The sequence below is a fragment of the Octodon degus genome, unplaced genomic scaffold (genome assembly GCF_000260255.1).
Source record: "Octodon degus isolate 3935 unplaced genomic scaffold, OctDeg1.0 scaffold00002, whole genome shotgun sequence".
Lineage (NCBI taxonomy): Eukaryota > Metazoa > Chordata > Mammalia > Rodentia > Octodontidae > Octodon > Octodon degus.
In genome coordinates, this window is record NW_004524578.1 from 29,264,702 (window position 1) to 29,283,295 (window position 18,594).

Below are 18,594 nucleotides of genomic sequence, written 5' to 3' on the forward strand. Positions count from 1 at the left end.
TCCAGCTGCGCTTCTGACTGTGGTCAGAAATGCGCACGGCCCCTTACGGTGTTTCTGAGGAAAGGTTTTGTACATTCGTGACCGTCCCTGGCAGCCGCAGAGCCCGGGACTTGGGTTGCACTCGCCATTGGCTCGCAGTCCGCGTGACGCGCAGGGGCGGGGCCTTGTCAGCTGTTTGCGGGATGCCCGGAGCGGGCGTATTTTGGAAACAATACCGCGCGGTGCGCCCTGGCCTCCTCCGCGCCTGCTCGCGCCGCCGCCGCCCTAGTCCGCGCTGCCCGCCTCCCGCCGCAGCCGGGTGAGCTCCCGGGCGGCCGGGGGCCGGGCGGGGTTGGATCGCACCTCCTCGGGGAAGTGGGGGACGGCGTTGCGCTGCGCGTGGGGGCCGGGGAAGGTTTTGGGCTGAGGGCATCTGGGGTGACCACGAGGGTCTGGGGCGCTAGACTGTGAGGACGGGATGCAGAACGCCTATCTGGGGCGCGCTGTTCCAAAAGTGCGTAGCGTTTGGAGCTCGAAGGAGCCGTGTCCCTGCGGGCAGGGATACTGGGGTGCCCTGCTAGACAGACCTGGGCGCCTGAGATGGCCTGGCCTCTGGGTCTGGCTGAGGGGTAGGGCGGGGAATTGGGGACGTTCTGTCTCCCTGCGCACTCTGAAGCCCCCTCTCCTTAACAGTGGGCTTCCCCCTTCTTCCCCATCGAGTCTGGGCGCCCAGCCCCTGAGTGCTCGTCACGCTGGACCCTGGCGCAGAGCCCTGGCACCACGACTCGGAGGCCGATTCTCTCTCCTGGAGTCACCCAGGTCTGCGTGTGTGTGTGTGTGTGTGTGTGTGTGTGTGTGTGTACGTGTACGCGCGCGCGCGTGCCCCGAGATTTTAACCACTACCTTCTTCTGAGAGGAGGAGGAGTCTTAAGTTCAGCATCCTAGTTTGATCTCTTCTGCTCTGGGTTGGTTTCTACATGCTTTAGTTCCCTGGGTAGGAATAAAAGCATTCCCTGGCAGTGACCTCAGCAAGTGATGTCCACACCTATCCTGCCAGTGTGAACATCACCACTTCTGCCCCAGGAAGACAGAGAGGGCCCCTTTGCTGGACCGCGTCAGGCCCCTCCCGAGGCTCCCAGCAGCGGGAGAGCCACCTGCAGTTCCTGTGGAGAGTGGCAGGGGGTCCCCGGAGTTTTCAGAGCCACGCTTTCTGGCTACACCTCCCCCACTGTCCAGTCCAGGAAAGAACTGGACTTTGGGGCTATGCTGGGAGGGGGAGGGGAGGTGATAAGCTTCAAAAGAAACCAAGACAATGACTCCTCTTTTGATTGGCTGTGGAGCACCCCTTTTTAGGTTGGGGTTGCCAGCCTGCCTTGGAGGCTGAAGGGCAGAAGGGGAGCCCCTGCCAGGTGACAGCACTTGATCCTCTCAGGGAAGCACTTTGTTTCCTGTTGCTGATAAGCACCCCGCACACACATACATATTGGGACACACTATCTAGAGAGGTCTGCGTTGTCATCCTATCAGGCACTGCCTCACTGTCCTGGGAAGGGGGCAGAGGCAGGACTGTGCGGAGCAAGGAACAGATGGGGTGGAGGAAGGCTCGGAGCTAGTGCTTCAGAGGACTTGCTTTGGGAAAGGCAGGTCTTCTGAATTTGACTGAGAAGTCTAGCCACTTGGCTTGTGCTTCAGATTGCAGACAGGAGACAAAACTCTTGGGAATATTTAATTGATCCTGATAGGGACAAGGTCTGGGGCTGTTTCCTTAACCATTCTGGTGGTTGCTGCTTCTAGTTGCTCCCAGGGTCCTAAGGGGGGTGGGGAGAGCTGGGTGGCTCAGGGAGCAGACTTCCAAGAGCCATCAGGTGGAGCAAGAGGAACTTCTGTATCACCAAGAAACTCACATCAACAACCTGAGTGGTACAGGCAGTGAGTGAGGTCAGAGAGAGGACTGAATTTCACTTCCTTCTGTGAGGCACAGTGCAGTAATCTCAGGTCAACACTGGCAGGAACAGGAGGCTGGGGCGTGAGGAAGATTGGAGATCAGTGACTAGACTGAGCTGGGGGAGGCTGGACACTTTGCCAAAGCCTGGACTTCTCCAAAGGCCAACTTGTGGTGGGCTAATGGCTCTGCTGTGCTCGAGGAGTGCTGAGGAGGCGACTACAGTGACTAACTTAGCTCTTTATCTCCTCTCTCAGGACACACGCTTAAGTACACCGCAGAACTGTTTGTTGTGTTGTGCAAGCAGGGGGTGGAGACCAGCGTGCATGGTGGTGGGTGGGGCTTAGCAGGTTTGGAGGGAACCTAGCTGGCCTAGAATTATTGCTGCTTTTGTTTTTGCTGCTGAGCTTGGAGCTTAGCTCAGACCGAGATGAGAGCTTGGAGAATACTTCTTCAGTGGTCAGTATGTGTGTGTGTGTGTGTGTGTGTGTGCGCGCACACCCATACGTGTGCATGTGTGAGTGCTGAGCATTGTTTATGTAGTCAGTCACTGCCCTTTTCTGGCTCCCATAGCCACTTACAGAGGCTAGACTTGGATCTGTTGTCCTCGGTGCCCTGTGTGATGGTAGCACCTGCTATCACTCACAACCCTCAAACTCAAACTTTGTGACCTGCTTAGATCAGAAGAGGTCAGGGGAAGGGTGGCTCTGATGGGCCCCAAGAAGAAGTCTGGAGAGGACCTTGAGGTTGAAGCAGTGCCCATTTAGGGACTGGGCATCACCTATCCCATCCGCACCTAGCTCAGCTCCCTCAGATGAGAAGGGGAAGCAGGAAAGAAAGAAGAGAGGGAGGACCTCTGGGTGTGGCCTGGGTGGGCAGCATCCCAGATGCCTGTGTTGGTCCCTAACAGGGGAGATGGAGCCACCTCAGTGTGTGGAGGAGCTGGAGGATGATGTATTCCAACCCGAGGATGGGGAGCCAGGGACCCAGCCTGGGAGCCTGCTCTCTGCTGATCTCTTTGCCCAGAGCCAGCTGGATTGTCCCCTTGGTCGGCTGCACCTCTTCCCTCTCACCCACTGCTGTGGCCCTGGGCTTCGACCCACCAGCCAGGAAGACAAGGCCACTCAGACCCTCAGCCCATCCTCTCCAAGCCAGGGTGTCATGCTGCCTTGTGGGGTGACTGAGGAACCCCAGCGACTCTTTTATGGTGAGTGCTCTTAGCCTTAGGACTCCTCCTATAGAGGATGGGGGAAGAGAAGGGATTTGCTCTCCCTAAACCTGTCCTCTGCTCTTTCTTTTTCAAGATAAGCAGCAGAGGCTGTTGATCCCTCATCTTTTTGCCTTTTGCATCTCTCCTTGTTACTGTTTGTCACCTGTGCTAGGCTCTGCACAAGGTAGATTGCTTTGCTTTGCTTTCTGCGCTGTTGTCCATTCGTGCAGGGATCCTGGGGCCCATGGTATCTCCTTTCACATCCTGTGCCTTGGAGTGGCTCAGTCTTTCAGTGCTGGTAGTGATTTGCTTTCTCTAAAGTAGCTAATGTTATTTTAGAGAAGGCTGGGAGATCTGTGACTCGCTGTTGACACTCAGGGGAAAACCCAGCCAGTTTGGGCCTGGAGGGTTCTCGAAGGCAGAAGGTGACCCCGGTTGTCACTTGGGACTTTCTGTGCTTGGAAGGGGAAATGGAGAAAGAGGTTGGCCCTGCCTAGGCCCAGTGCCAGCAGAGGGGCTCTTTCTAACTCTCAATCAGATAAGACTCCTTCATTTGTGGGCGTAGTGGTTTGTTTTATAAGACATATGTCCTCCTTTGGCAAAGGGGCAGGGCTGGCCACTTGGCTGTTTTCTTCTTTTAGCACACTGGCTGGTGGAGCGAGGGGGACAGCTCACAGTGACACTGCAGTGTCTGCTAAACAGAGTGGGATACACTGTTGCCCAAGGGAACTGCTCCATGCGGCGCTGCTGGTGAAGCGAATTCTGGAGGGAGTCTGAGAAGTTGGACAAGGCTGGCAGCCTGGCAAGCAGGAAAAGGAGGGAAAAGGCAGGTGGGCTGGTGCCCCTAGTGGCCATACTGGTGCCAGCCCTTGGCAAGTACCCTGCTCGCAGAGAGCTGCTCTTGCAGCGAGCTCCAGGGAGGACCTTGGCTGCTCTGCAGGCCTCAGGAGTTTCCTCTCGCTTTTGTGCTGCTGCCCAGAGCTTCGGGTGTTGAGCCCATCTTTCTCTCTGCTTCGCTAGAAGAGGAAAGATGGTCCATGTGTTGTTTTTCTCTGTGTCCTGCTTTGCTTACCCCAGGAACTCTTGAGGCTGCTTGTGGTTTTCCAGAGAAGAGCTGCAACCTGCTGCTACATTAATAATAAATTGTGGTCAAGTGTGGCTTGATAAATAAGGACAGAAGGTTGGCACGCTCACTTGCACACATTACCACCCTGCCCTGTGCCGTGGCACTGACAGTGACTGGAGCACAGTAAAGAGTGAAGAGAAGGCTTTCTTCTCCTGGCAGCAATTTGTTTGTGTTTGTGTATGTGTGTGCACCCAGGAGATTGAACCCAGGGCTTTACACATGCTAAGATCCACCGAACCCTACCCCAAGTCCCTTCATCAGTTTTGTTTTTTTTTTTTTTTTTTTTTTTGTTTTTTTTGTAATTAAACACTTGGGCGGCAGGAGGGAAGACTGTCCAAGCTTGGCCAAGTGGCCTGGTGAAGGAAGGCTTCTTCCTTTTCCTCCCCATCCTAATGTTTACCCTCAAGCCCGGGTCATGGCCAGAAGGGCAGACAAGGAGAGGATGGGACAGGGGTGGAGAAGACTGAGATGTGGGTCTTCTCTTTTCGCAGGCAATGCTGGCTACCGGCTTCCTCTCCCTGCCAGTTTCCCTGCAGGCTTGCCCCTTGAGGAGCAGCCTCCCGAAGGTCAGTGGCAACATCGAGCAGAGGTACAGATCGCCCGGAAGCTTCGGTGCATTGCTGACCAGTTCCACCGGCTTCACATGCAACAAGTAGGCCTAAGGGCTGGAATGGGGGATGCGTCTGCTGGGGCTGGGGGCCAAAGCCTGCCTTTGTCCTCCCCAGCAGCTGGTCCCTGCCCAGTGATTGTGGACTTGGCTTTTGTCATTCCTATCAATCCCATGGACCCAACTGGATGAGCACTCTCACCCTTGTCTCTGAGCCCCACGTTGTTATCTGCCTGTCCTTAGCCCCTGCCCCATAAGAGCCAAAAGCCACTGTGACCTCTCCTTTTGAACTGGGTGGCTTTCTCCAGCTTAGCTTGGCAGACTCTTGTTTTCCAGACCAGGGTTGGCACTTGTGTGTCACAGACCAGAGGGGAAGATTTCCAGGGCGCTGCAGTGGAGTGGGCAGTTGGGGGAGCCTGAAGAGGTGCAGCGGGAAGGGGTAATCAGGCCCAAGGATGGGGCCTGAGTGGGGGAAAGCGGTGGAACCGGTTGAAACCTGACACTTTCCAGCTGGGGAGCCACTCCTCACTGTCTGTCTGGGAACCCCAGCCGCAGGCCTGGGACTCTGAGCACACCTCGAGAGTCTCCCCAGACCGGCGGCCAGCCAGGCGTTCTGCGGCAGCCTGGCACCAGCTCCGCCAGGGCGGAGCATCGCATGTCAGCAGAGCATGTGGCAGAGACCATCAACAAAGGCGGCGGCTGGCAGGCTCGTGCTGGAGGAGCCCTTGGTGCCATAGGCTGGAAACTGCCCTGCTGCACGACAGCCACTGTCTGAGCCTGGCCTCAGGCACTTAACCCTTCCTCACCTGGCATGCTTTCTGGATGGCTGCCAAGGTGGGGAGAGAAACCTGAGGCTGGATTGTGCTGTTATAGCCACTGTCCAGGCAAAGCCATGCCACCTGGCAGGGAACACGTTCCTAACCCCTGGGACTATGTCCTTGACCTGATGTGTGTGTGTGTGTATGTGTGTGTGTGTGTGTGTGTGTGTGTGTGTGTCTTGTCTGTCTGCCTGCCTGTTTGCCTGCCTGCCTGTCTGTCTGTCTGAAAGTTAAGAAAATAAATAACTAGCATGATTCTGCAGACTCTGAGATTAGATAAGTAACTTCAGGTGACCGGAAGAGACTTATTGGTAGTGGTCAGTTTGACTTTGAGATCAAATTGTTGCCAGCACCAGAAGAAACAGGATTTGGGTGAGGATGAAGATTGACCTTGGGATTCCTGAGATCAGGCCATGGAGGTTACATGTTCTACCTTCAGCCAGAGGATTCTGGGGGAGATTTAGGGCAAGACCTGGTCCTGGTCAGCTCTTCCAGCTCTTGACAATCAGAAAGGGAGAGTGGCCCCCTGGTCCCAGCTTGGTCCCTGTTCTCTCCGATTGTTTTGTGGAAGCTCGGCTTAGAGTTTCCTTTTGGCCCATGTTATGGTTTCCAGGATTTTTGCTGTCAGTCTCCTGGCCTGCTTCCTGCCCATTCACTCTATCCTGGTTGTACAGGCCCATGAATGAGCCCATCTTAGTTTCTGGGCCTGATGATGGCAAAGAGCAGGGAGGATGCAGAGGCTGTTGGTTCCTAACTTGGTCTACAGGACATCTGGGAGGCAGCTTTCTTCATTCAGAGTAATCTAACCTGGCTCAATAGGTTTTTTTTCCCTAGAATGTTCACCATCCAGAGGGAGCCTGGAGCAGGCTGAGAGGCCTCTTTTGCCCAGCTGCACCCTGTTGCAGGAGGAGGCCCTTATCTTGAGGTCTGACCCACTCTTTGCTGCCTGGTATTATTTTTCCCAGATTGGTACTGTGTACTTGAAGGAGCAGGGCAGATCTGGACTGGTCTCAGCTAGGACCACCCTAGCTGGGGAGAAGTAAAACTGGTAGAGAAGTCCATGAGCCTTCCCTGCCCTGCACGTCATCCTACACTGATGCCAAGTTTCTGTGCCCCTGTCTTCCTGGCAGTCACTTACTTTTCTACTTTGCAGGGGCAGGAAGATGACCAGTAAGGCCTTTCAAGTCCAAAGAGTTGGGTTCAGTCAGGTTTTCCTTCACAAAGAGACAGGCCTTTTGTCTTCTTCTGGAGAATTATCTCTAGTCCTCTGGCTTTTAGCTTTCTTTTCCCCACAAAGGGCCACAGTGATAGTAGATAGAACACTAGCACTCCTGGATCTTTTAAATCTGGCTTAAAAAATGAGTCACTTATGAGCTTGACCGTCACATAAGCTGTGGTTTACTAGTTCATGTCTAGAAAGTATTGTTGTCACTCTGACATTTTAATTTTCTTTCTCCATTCCCTGTTCCTCTCTCTCTCTCTCTCTCTCTCTCTCTCTCTCTCTCTCTGTCTCTCTGTCTCTCTCCCCCCCCACCCACCTTTTTTGGTGGTAGTGGGGATTGAACCCAGGGCTTCACACATGCTGGGCAAACATTCTACCACTGAATAATCCCCCAGGCCCTGTCATTTTTGGAGGCTGAGAGAGTAAGGCACTGAGAAGGAAATTGTCAGGGGTTCAGTCTTCAGTCTTCAGGTACAGAGGTTGAGGGCTCAAGTTTAAATAAGAACCCTGTCACCTGAGGCTCACCAGTAGCTAATGGCATTGGGAAGTCAGTTGACCTTGCTGAGCCTGTTTCCTCTTCTGTAAATTAAATCTAACACTACAGCATTTTATCATGAAGATTAAGTGAGAAAAATCTAGAAAAATTTTACACTCATAGTGATTTTTTAAAATATGTTTGACAAAGTCATGCATATGTAAAGTATCTAACATCACGCTTTGAGATACATAGATAGTGTGAATGATTACTACAATGGAGCTAATTAATACTCCATCACCTCCCTTATAGCTGTAGATGTTCTTGAATACTTGTTTCCTTCTGCTTCTAATTCCGATTTTGTTTTGTTGGTTCACAGTTCATTTCTCTTTCTCCCTGCCAAGCTCAACTCTGAGCAGATCTGCTGTCCCTGAACCTTCTCTGCCTGTCCTGTCCACAGACACCAGTATCCAAGCTGCCCAATTGTGGACCTTTACCTTATCCATTTTTCCTCAGGGAGTAACAATTGTTCCCCATCAATGTGGGCAACATTTAAAGACCCTCTGAGATAGGCAGCCCCAAAGGCATACAGAGGTTGGGAAGGCCTGATCTCCTTCCCTCCTAAGTCTGTAACCATGTCTAGACCATGAAGACTAGCCTTCAATCTTATAGGAATTGCAAGGTCCCCCTTCTGTTCCTTGTTATAGACCCATTTTTTTCGGTTTGTTGTTGTTGTTGTTGTTTTTCCTGCACTAGGGAAACCTTCCTTGGAGATATGAAATAGGGGGTCGGGGAGAGGGCAGCATACAGCGGGTTCCAGATTTCCTGGGTTGTCACAGTATGCAGGCCATGTGCCATCTCTGCATGTTTCCTGAAGAATGCAGGTAGGTGGGAGGCTAACCTGGTTGCCCAAAAAGTTGGTTCTAGGTGGCTTCTCTGGACCCACTGGTGAGAATATAGAGGTGGAAGATTAGTTAGCCAGTGCCCAGCATTAGCTCTTTGGGTTTCTGAACCAGTGAGAGAGCCGAAGGCCAAGTGAGTGGAGATAAAACTTCCAAATCTTGCCACATGCCCTACTGCTGACTAAGTCAGGTGGGAAGGTTTCCCTCTTTGTTCCTCTTAAACCAAGGCTGCACTGGGATTCCTGATGCCCACTGACAGTGATGTAGTCTGACTTGGGTTCTGTGAGGGCGATGTCCTACTGTTCCCTAGTCCTTCCAGTTTCTGAGCTCACAGGCTGCCCTGGCTGAAACGAGCCTCAGCTTCTTCCCATTTCCCATGCTAGGGTCTTTTCCAGCAAATGCCTAGGGAAGAAAGGTGAGGAACTGGTTCCCTCCTCTTGGAAAAGCCTCTTTTTCCATTGGCCCATCTTGAAATTTACGCAGGTCTGGATGATGTTATAAAGCTAAAGAGTCTCAAAAAGGTAGCTGCGGTGGAACACTGAGTGAGTCTGAAGCTACAGGAGGGCTGGAATTCTTTATATTAGAAATGGTTCCTTTACTTGTTTTTTTTTTTTTTTTTTTGCGGTTCTGGGGATTGAACTCAGGACCTTGCACTTGCCAGGCAAGTACTTATTTTACTGGGCTATCTCCCCAACCCCCAGAAATGGTTCCTTTAAATGGACTAGGTATGGCTCCATTCAGAAAAGTCTGATTTGGAAATTCCCTGAATAGTAATTAGACTTTTTGGAAAATGAAATCTAAGAAAAATTTCAATCATTCAGTTGAAACAACCTTTAGTTGTGGTATCACAGGAAGGATCCTGGACTTCAGTAGTTCTGGACTAAAATCCCAGCTCTGCCACTTACATGGTCTTCGCTAATGGACAGACCACGTAACCGAGCCTCTGGTTCCAATGCTTACTTGCAGAATTGCCATGAAAGGCATTAGAGAAGCATAATACATGTAACTACTGGGGTATAGATGTAGCTCAGGGGTAGAGTACTTGCCTAGCTTGTGTGAGGCCCTGGGTTGGATCCCTAGCACTGGAGACAACAACGATAGACTTGTACATCTTTGGAAATATATTTAAAAAATGAGTTTGGGAGTTTTGTTAGGCCTGATTTACAGTTCTTGGGACTCTACTTGAAAGTCATACTGAAGTTGGTGATTGCATGGTTCATTAACCAGCAGTTTCTCTGCCAGGCAGCCTGGGTCCTTTGTTCAGGGAGGGCCTGACTGCTTCCTGACTCTTCAGGGTGCTGTCCTTGTAGGTGAGTGGTTGTCTGGATCTCAGAAAGATTAAGAGGTCACCTGAGTTCTACAGGGGACAGCTGTGGACAGAGGCCCCAGTGGTTCACCCTCAAGTGAGCAGTGCCCCTAGAGAGAGCAAGTGTCTGTCCCAGGAGTGGCAGGTCCTAGGTGCCAAGGGAGGAGTGAGGATAGGGGAGGAGCAACAGTGGAGAGGCTCTGTGTGTGTGTGTGTGTGCGCACGCGCGTCTGCACGCCTGTGCGCGTGCTCATGCACCAGTGCTGGGACTTGGGGGCCCTGTGTTTGCTCTGTGGCTGGCTCTGTTTATATCACTCGCTAAATTTAGCTTCTGAGTCATCCGCATGGCAGACTAGAGGCTGAGTTCCCCACACACTCTGCACCTGACTGCTCTCTCTTCCAGAAGGGCCCTATAGTTCCGGACAGTTTGTTTCTCCCTGTCCATCCTAGGCAGGCCATGGGAATGGGAGTTTGATGTGGCTTTGGAAGGTGTATGTGGGGGGGGGGGAGGTTGGGGGAGGCATAAAGAAGGTGTCTTAGTTACTTTTATCTCCATGCTGAGACGAAGTACCAGAAGTTGAAGTAGGAAGGGTTCATTTAGCTCCTTGTAGATGGCTCCAAGGCAGGGTGGCACTACAGAAGAGAAGTAGTTCATGGTAGCAAAGCAACAAGGAAGCATCCTTAGCTCTTTCTGTCCCTCACGTCTCATCCAGGCTACTTAGGGTGGGAGCCCCGACACCCTTAATCCTAGCATCCTTGGTCTTAGCACTGTACCATGGATGAATCCCACCATAACACACCGTACAGCCAGCTACCTTTGAAAAAGCTCCATCTTTGACCACATGAGGCTTTCAGGGGACATCTGAACACAAGCCAGAACAGAAGGATAAATAAAAATATCTGGTTTGCCTTATGATCCTTGCCTGGCAGCCAAGAGTATATGGCCCATGGCCAGAAGAAGAGCAGCCAGCTAGAGGGATGCTTACCTTCACCCTTGTCCTGTTTTTGCATTGTCCCGTGTAACAAATTGGCCCCAGATAGGACAAAAGCAGGGAGTCAGAGCCTTGGGGTTCCTTCTCCATTGCCTACTCCAAAACAGGCCTGCCCTTACTGTATCCCTTCCTGCCTCCCTCCTCTCTGACCAGGGCACACTACTGTTCCCTCCTGAGAGCTTTAGAAGTGCCTGTGGTTGGATGGAGCCATTCTGAGACAGAGAGAAACTGAAACACAAAGTGACCCCGGTGTGGGGAGGGGATGCTGGGTAGGGAGGGTGGAGCCTATGCCCACAGCTGGGGTCGGGAGGCCTTGCTGCTGGACCCCCGTCAGACCACCTAGTCTTTCCTGGAGGAGTGACTGGTGTTGCCATAGTGGCCTCAGCACCCTGTTAGCACTGCTGGCCGGGCTGAGGGAGCTCTTGGCAAGCAGTATTTTTTTCTTTTCCTTTTTGCAATATTGCTGGCTACTTGGGTGTCTGGGTCAGAAGCAATCTGGGGCCCACTGGGCTCTGGGTTACCCTGGGTGTCAGAATCCCTGGCTCAGCTTGGCAGGCTGGGATTTGGAGCCCAGTTGCTTTTGGCTACTGTGACCAGTCTTAGAGAGAAAAGCCTGGTATCTCGCCAAGGCTTCATGCATCTCCTGTGGAGGTGATGCTCCAAGGGCAGGGCCTGCATTCAGAGCTTGACCAGGGGAGCATTAAGTATCCTCGGCTGGGTCCCACATTTTCCGGTACTCCGCAGGAAAGAGTGAGCTGCTCTGTGCTGCCACGGAACCTGGGACTTCCAGTTTATTTTTCTCATTTAATCATCAGGGCAACCTTGTACTTCTAGACCCACTTGTTCCCATTTTATAGGAGACAAGGGCTCAGAGAAGCCAAGTAACATGCATTAGTTATGGAGTGAGTGGCTGGGCTGGGGGTCACACACTGCTGATTGATTCTAAAACCATGATCTTCCACCTCCCGCACCTGCTTCTCAGCAGGCACATTCCAGAAAGCTAGAGTACAATGGAGTTTCCATTTATTGCCCTGGCCTGTTCTGCCTCATAAAATACTTACTGTTGTGTTCTTGCTTTCTTCCCCATTACATTGTAAAATATTTGAGAATAAGGTTTATACCTGAATCATCTTTGTATCCATCCTAACTTTCAGCTCAGCTGGGTATTTGATAAAAACTTGGAGGATGAGGATTGAACAAAAATAGCTTCTCAACTGCTTCCAAGTGGAATTTTCCTGAAGTTGCTCTTATCTTAATGTCCCTGTTCTCAGCTGCAAGACTCTTTCCCTCAGCTTTGGCCTGAGTAGCTTTAGCCTGTGATAGGGGAAAGGGAAGAGGTAGGAAAGCCTCACTTTATAGAGCATGGCACTCCTTGTGAAGTAGAGTGTGTCCAATTCTGCATTTTAAAGAAAATGAGGGGTGGTTTGAGGGCATGATCTGATGTTCTCATTTCACACCAGTCTTGCCTTTATTTCTGTTTGATCTTTAGTTAGCTCTGCCTTGGAAAGGTTTGTTCTATATGGTCCGTAGCATTCTTTCTAAGTAGTTAATGGCCTGGAAACAACGTCTTTAAACATACTAGGGGAGCCCCTCTGTGGCCATTCCCTTTGCAAAGGTAGCACTGCTTTCATAATGTGAGGAAACACGCTGTAATGTTGTAGCGAGAGGGCCTGGCATTACCCACCTAAATTCTTGACTTTTCCCAGCTTTTGCTTCTCATCTGGAAAATGGGATTGAAAATACCCATTCTTCCTGTGCCCCCGGTCTTTGTGGGCATCAAATGAAAAGATAGGAAGGTGTTCTGTCCCAAGTCTGAGATGGTATCGATTGCCACCTGTTTGGTAAATTTGTACTTTGTGTGTTAAGGCCTCCTGGAGCCTTGTGCAGCACAGCTCTGTGTGTTGTTCAGATTCTCTGGGTCACTCAGCCCTGCTGCAGCGCCTGGAGCACGGGGCGAAGTACAGAGCCCCCAGAGGGCGTGAGTGGAGTCTGGATAGAGTCAGGCCAAGGGAGATCCTTATCCAGGCAGCATGGAGAACACACTTGTGCTGATTACAGAGGCCTCATGGGACAAAACAGAGTTAGATCTGTGTAATTCAACCTTGTTGATATTGCAGCCAGCTTTGTATTCATTTTTTTTTTCAAGCCTTTCACTAGTTGGCCTCTCCCAGGTGAGAGGCCCAGGCTGTCACATAAAGGACATTTTTCAACCTGGCCAGGCATCAGTTGTTCCTGACCTCAGACAGTTGGGTTATCAGTAGTCACTCCAACACACACTTATTAAGCACCTACTGTGTTCTTTACACATTCCTCACAATGAAGGAGGAGTAACTGAGTATCCACCAGCGCCTACCTCCCCTGACCATGTCAGGAAAGTAAGGTGGAGCCACAGAATATCTGTCAGTCTCTCTGAGACCCTAATTCATACTCTCCCTTAAGAAGACACTTTGACCCTCCATTCTAGGGCTCCTACCTTCCCATATTCTTTTTTCTTTAATAAAAAGTTGCTCTCGTCCTAGGCCCTGTGAATTTGAAGCATCTACAGTGAGTGTTCCGTTCCTTGTCCCCAGCCCCCTCCTTGTACATTCTGGGTACTCCTTTTCTGTGAGTGGCGCCCATGCTGGTCTGGGAGATCTAGGCCTTGCCCTTAGGGTTTGCCCTCCTTGATCTTAGACTGTGTGCTGGGCACTGTGCCAGGGGCTGAGAGTCAGGAGTCAGAGGCCAGGCACACTTCTTCCTGGTTCCCCCTTCTCTGCCTTCTCCTCCACACCCTCCTCTGAAAGGACCCAAGCTCTCTGGTGTTTTGGTGTCTTTGTGTCCTTCATCCTGTTCAGTAAAGGCTGGTTTCCTTCCTCTTTGCTGTTTCTCTCTCTGGCCTCCCTTCGAGTTCTTTTCCTTTCCTTTCTAGACAGGCCCTTTTGTTTAATTTTTAGGAAATATTTTATGTATTGCTGTCCTTTGGAATCAGGGCATTCTTTGGTCCCCTTGGTTTGAGGCAGCGTGGTTTCCTCTGGGGGCTGTCCTAAAGCAGGAGAGGCTGAGGTAGTGTTTGTGCCGCTCTGCTTATGCCAGGGAGGCTGCTGGATGACAGTATGCAGTTGTTGGCACTCTGCATTGTAATTGTGAGGGTGATTGTGCTAACAAAGTCCTCAGGGCTCCCAAAGCACTTCAATGGTTTCCAAAAGCAGTCTGTGGCCTGCTACTATGGTGCCACCTGGCAGGATTTATCGCTGGCTCAGCCCCCAGGGCAGGGCATTACTGTGGTTCAGAGAGACTGAAGAAGACACCAGACTGTGAAGTGTTCTCTTTTAGAACACTCATGAGTGATTTTTATCTTCTCTTCTGGCATTTGTTTTTTTATAAATTTAATTAATTAATTATTTTTTAATGTATTTGGTGCAGGGTCTCACTATGCAGCTTGGACTCATAATGCTCCTCCTGTTTTCAGCCTCCCCAGCGTGCGCCACCATGCCCATCGGGACTCTGTGGCCAGCTCAGCGCACCTGGAGGCAGGGGCAGGGCCGACACTGCATGTGATGCCAGGGATCAAACCCTGCTCCCTGCACTTGCCTAAGCAGGCGCTTAGTCCGCTGAGTTATCTTGTTGGCCCTCTTTTGTCATTACTTGAATTTTCCCATTTTTCTACAATTAACACATATTGCTTTGAGAATAAAATATAGTATACCATAAATATTACATCTGCTTTTTAAAATATTACCCAGGGAGCTTATCTAATATACAGATTTCTGGGCCCCTCCCCTGGAGCATCTGACTCTGCTGGCCTGCGAGGGCCTTAGGACAGTTGACAGCAGCACTTCCACTAGCTGTAATGTGGACGGGTTTAGAGGCTAAAGAGCTAATACAGCACCTGCATTTTCCTTCCAGATCAAGTGAGTTTGCACAAACAGGTTGGGGAGAGACATGGCCTAAAGCTAGGCCTTCTTACTCCTTTTTTAAAAGTCTAGCCACTGCCTGTAGTACCTTCCTTCCAGTTCATGAGCCCTGGTGACAGTAACAGGCAGAAGCACAGAACAGGATTTTTCCTGAAGGCTGGCCAGTGCCGCATGGACCTTCTGGGACTCTCTGCAAACCTCCCACTTTCTTGTCTGGTGGCAAGTGCACAGCTGCTGAGCCCCCGGACATCTCCCAAATGAGAAGGTAAAGGTGTTGCCTTGCCTTCGCAGCAGATCTTGGGCCAAGAAGTGTCCCCTGCGTTAGGTGGGATTTTGGAGAGACTGTGACACAGTGCTGGCATTGGCCTAGGCCCCATAGCACAGAATTGCAACCTTTCTTCCTTAGCCACTGAGATGTTTGGGATGATTCATGGAGGGCAGGAAAGGGGCTTTGCTCTAGTACAAAGAGAGATGAATAGAGTCACTTGAATCAAAGTGACACAGATACTGCTCGAGGGCCAGATGGTCTGGGTTCAGTCTAGTCCCTGCTACTCACTAGCTGTGGGGTGGCTAAGTGACCTCTCTGGTTAGCTGTACTGGGCACGGTAACATGGGTTTAAGAGGAACATAGGAGGGGACCAGGGAGATAGCTCAGTAGAATAAGCTCTTGTCTGGCAAGTGCAAGGGCCAGAGTTCAATCCCTGGTTCCACAAGCCCATGGACCATCCTTTGAGAAGCCAGGACATAACGCACATTTTGGTTACGTTTTCATCGCTGGAACAAAATACCTGACACCTACAATTTAAAGGAGGCGAGATTTATTTTGGTTTGCAGTTTTAGTCCATGGTCAACTGGCTCCAAGGCAGAAACAGGATGGCAGAGGGGACAGGCAGAGGAACAGGTCCTTGTGACAGACAGGAAGCAGAAAAAGAAGGGAGGAGCCAGGGAGGGCAGTGTGTCCTTTAGGTCACATTGCTAGTGACGTGCCTTGTCTGCCCGAGCCCCACCTCCGAATCACACATTCAGCTCTGCACAATTCATGACTGGACTAATCCACCCGTGAATTTAGCTCCCTGTCACCACCTATTCCAAAAGCTCCACCTCTAAGCATAGGAGCATTTCAGGGAACATTTTAGATTTAACCATGAGAAGCACGCAGCATGGAGCCTGGCCCCACTCGTGTTACTGTTATTGCTGTTGCCACTTGTCCTTTTTGGATAGGCACCTGAAGTCAGGGTGCCAGCAGCCTGCCCCCTGCAGGGCTGTATCTTTGGCTGCATTCTCCTTCTGTTCCACCACATGACCTTTGCACCTGTCCCGGCCAGCAGCTGGGGAGGGGAGACAGGAGGAGCCCTCTTCTGCTCAGCTGCTGCAGGCTGAATCCATTTTCACGCTGCTTTACTCTAACCAGATTTTGTTAAGCTGGGTGTGTTTCCTCTTTTTACTCATCTTGTTTACAAAACACAAGGAAACTATCAATCTGCAGTGCTGTGGGCCAGGCCCGCTCTGCTCAGTGCACACTAGGCTTCCTTGCCCTCCTAGTAGGGCTGGGCCTCAAGCCTGCTGGCTTGTTTTCCAGTCTCTGTGCAGAGAGCTGTCCTCTTGCCATGGGCACGGGGCTGTGGTGCGCTCAGCTGGATTGGAAGGGCCCTGAGTCAGCTTCGGTGGACACTGCTTCTCTGTGTGGCTGACGATGGGGCAAGGGAAAGCCAGTGGTTCCTGGGGAAAGGTCAGGGAGGCTGGAGTTGGATGGACCCTGGCAACTCTGGAGTCCAGGAGACCTGTGCTCAGGGTCTGTCCAGTTGTCCCACTGACTTTATCCTTTGTCCACTGGACTAAGAGTCACCTGGTGGGGGCCGATGGATGTAGTGAAATACTAATAGAGGGCCCCAGTTCCCTGGGGCATCTCACATAAATGTGCCTGCTGACGGGGGCCCCTGAAGGAATCCAAGTCCAGCCTGTGCTGGCCTCTTTCTGCACATTAGGTTTTTATTCCCCTGTCCACTGAGAGCCCTGTGGAGGCCTCAGCCCAGTCCTCCTCCCCTGGCAGACAAGGCGAGAACAAAGACTGCCTCTTCAGCACCCCCTTGTCCCCTCCGGGCCTCTGCTGGCCTCTGGGAAATGGTACCTGGAGTGGGCCAGACACCAGCCACGACCCTGGGAGCAGCTGACCCCCGAACTTTGTCCCCCAGTTCCCAACCTGCAGTAGAACCTGGGATAACCTCCGGAGCATGGTGTGCATTCTTTGTTTTTGTTTTGTTTTCAAGTATGTTCTTGCTTAACGTTTAATTGGCTCCAGTCAGTAGGAAAGCGCTCCAAGAGGGGTTATTTATGGCTTACTGTCAAGAGCAGCTATAAAAAGGGCAGCTCAGAGCTGGAGATGCTGAGAAGGGGGAGCGGGTGGGTGCTTGAGTGAGTGTGTGTGTGTGTGTGTGTGTGTGTGTGTGTGTGTGTGTGTTTGCACTGGATGAAATCAAGTTTTTGCTGCCTCAGCAGTGTCGTTTAAATTGAAGATTAACCCTTTGACCTTCACAGTGTCAAATCACTTGCAGATGGAGGCTCCCCCCCTCCCCCTAGTGTTCTCTGTGTTACTTTGGAGTGGGGAGGGAGGGGGGAGACTTCTTTTTCTCCCAACCAAGTTTGTTGTTCATGCAGTGGAGCTGGGGGGGGGGATCGGGAGCCAATCTGATTAAAAGCAGCACTAGGCTAAACTCTGGAAAATCCTGTGAGCCGGGGAACAAGTCTAATCCTCTCATGCATAGTACACACAGATCCTGGCCCTTTCTCTTTCATGCCAAAACTTCAATTGTGTGGGGAGAACCCAGCCATCGCCTCCTTATCCCCTGTCTCCCGTCCTCACCCTTTGCTGGACTGTGGGATTGGAGCGTTGGCCAAAAGGCACAGAGAGCCAAACTCTTATTGAAAATAAGGAGTTAAGGTGATCTTTTTCCCTTCCAGCGCCAACAGAACCAGAATCGCGCATGGTGGCAGGTCCTACTCTTCCTGCACAACTTGGGTCTAAATGGAGGAGAGAACAGAGAAGGGGCAGGTCCCAGGTGAGGCTGGGCTCCCCTCTCCGCACGGGCCATCAGGAACACATGCGATCTGGAGCAGAAGGACCTCCGGGAGGACTGACACTGTCTTGTGAAGTTGATTTTGTTATTATATATAACAGTTCTCTCTGCATGTACATATAACATACCTTGGCGGGGACCTTCTTTCCACTGTCCAGGGCCTTAACCAGAGAGGGGGCCTTTGTCAAACACTGTTGAAAGAGAGGCTGACGCCAGTCTTCAGTGCAGAAATTCTCCAGGGCCCTGGCAAATGGATTCTTCAGTCAGCCAATGTGGTCCAGGAAGTGAACTAAAGTTTTTCTACAGGAACTCAGTTAAGAAATAGGAGACTGGATTAGACCCTCTTGTTCCACCAGACCTATCAGTCTTCCCAGTGCCCTAGGGCCATGGCCCTTAAGGTCACCTGTTTCAACCTGCCAGGATCTGGGCCAAGGGCTTCCCAACCAAGGCTGGAAGTGCAGGCAGGCCAGCCAGCCAGTTCCACAGTGCCCACCCCCAAGGGCTCAGGGATTCTTGCCCAGACCCTGTCACCTCCAGCAGACCTCAGGGAGGGTCAGGTTTCTCCAGGGACCCTCAAAAGTACCACTCATGGACCAGGCGTCTGGACAGGCCTCACATCTGATCTGCACCCATGTGGAAGCCCCAGGATGGGTCCTTTGCTGTAGAACCATCGCCACTTCTGCTGCCTGCCTGTCAGCCACATATGAGCCAAAGCCAGTCACCATGCTGCACCCAGCAGTTTGTGCCTTTGTCAGCTCTGTTTCCAAAAATCCCAGCCACGTGGTCTGCATCCTACCCCGCTATCATGCTGAAGACATAAAGGGGCAGGCTTGTAGCAGGGCTGGGAAATGTGGTGGGCACTTCACTGATGCGAGTCTGCTCCCCATGGCCCCAGACCCTTGGTATCTTTGGAAAACATACCTCTTCCCTCCTGAATCCCCCATTCCTTTGTTCATACCTGCTGGGATATGGGAAGAAGCCAGGACCATGGCTTTGCCAGTGGAAAAGTGACTTTTAGAGTAATAGACAGTGATTAGATTGTGGGGCT

General features: G+C 51.6%; 1 protein-coding gene across 1 annotated transcript; it reads left to right on the top strand.

Moving 5' to 3' along the window:
* The first annotated feature begins 709 nt into the window (after positions 1-709).
* Positions 710-17,626, top strand: Bmf (Bcl2 modifying factor). Its single transcript, XM_023711776.1, has 4 exons — positions 710-798; positions 2,832-3,128; positions 4,749-4,909; positions 17,431-17,626. Exons 2-4 carry the CDS (start codon positions 2,837-2,839, stop codon positions 17,530-17,532), a joined length of 555 nt encoding a protein of 184 aa, XP_023567544.1. The 5' UTR covers positions 710-798; positions 2,832-2,836; the 3' UTR covers positions 17,533-17,626.
* Positions 17,627-18,594: the final 968 nt, after the last annotated feature.

Bases quoted from the DNA above. Each gene is read 5' to 3' on its own strand.
- Bmf (XM_023711776.1), top strand. From the start codon at position 2,837: ATGGAGCCACCTCAGTGTGTGGAGGAGCTGGAGGATGATGTATTCCAA. The intron at 3,129-4,748 runs GTGAGTGCTCTT...CTCTTTTCGCAG, and splicing joins ACCCCAGCGACTCTTTTATG to GCAATGCTGGCTACCGGCTT. The intron at 4,910-17,430 runs GTAGGCCTAAGG...TTTCCCTTCCAG, and splicing joins ACCGGCTTCACATGCAACAA to CGCCAACAGAACCAGAATCG.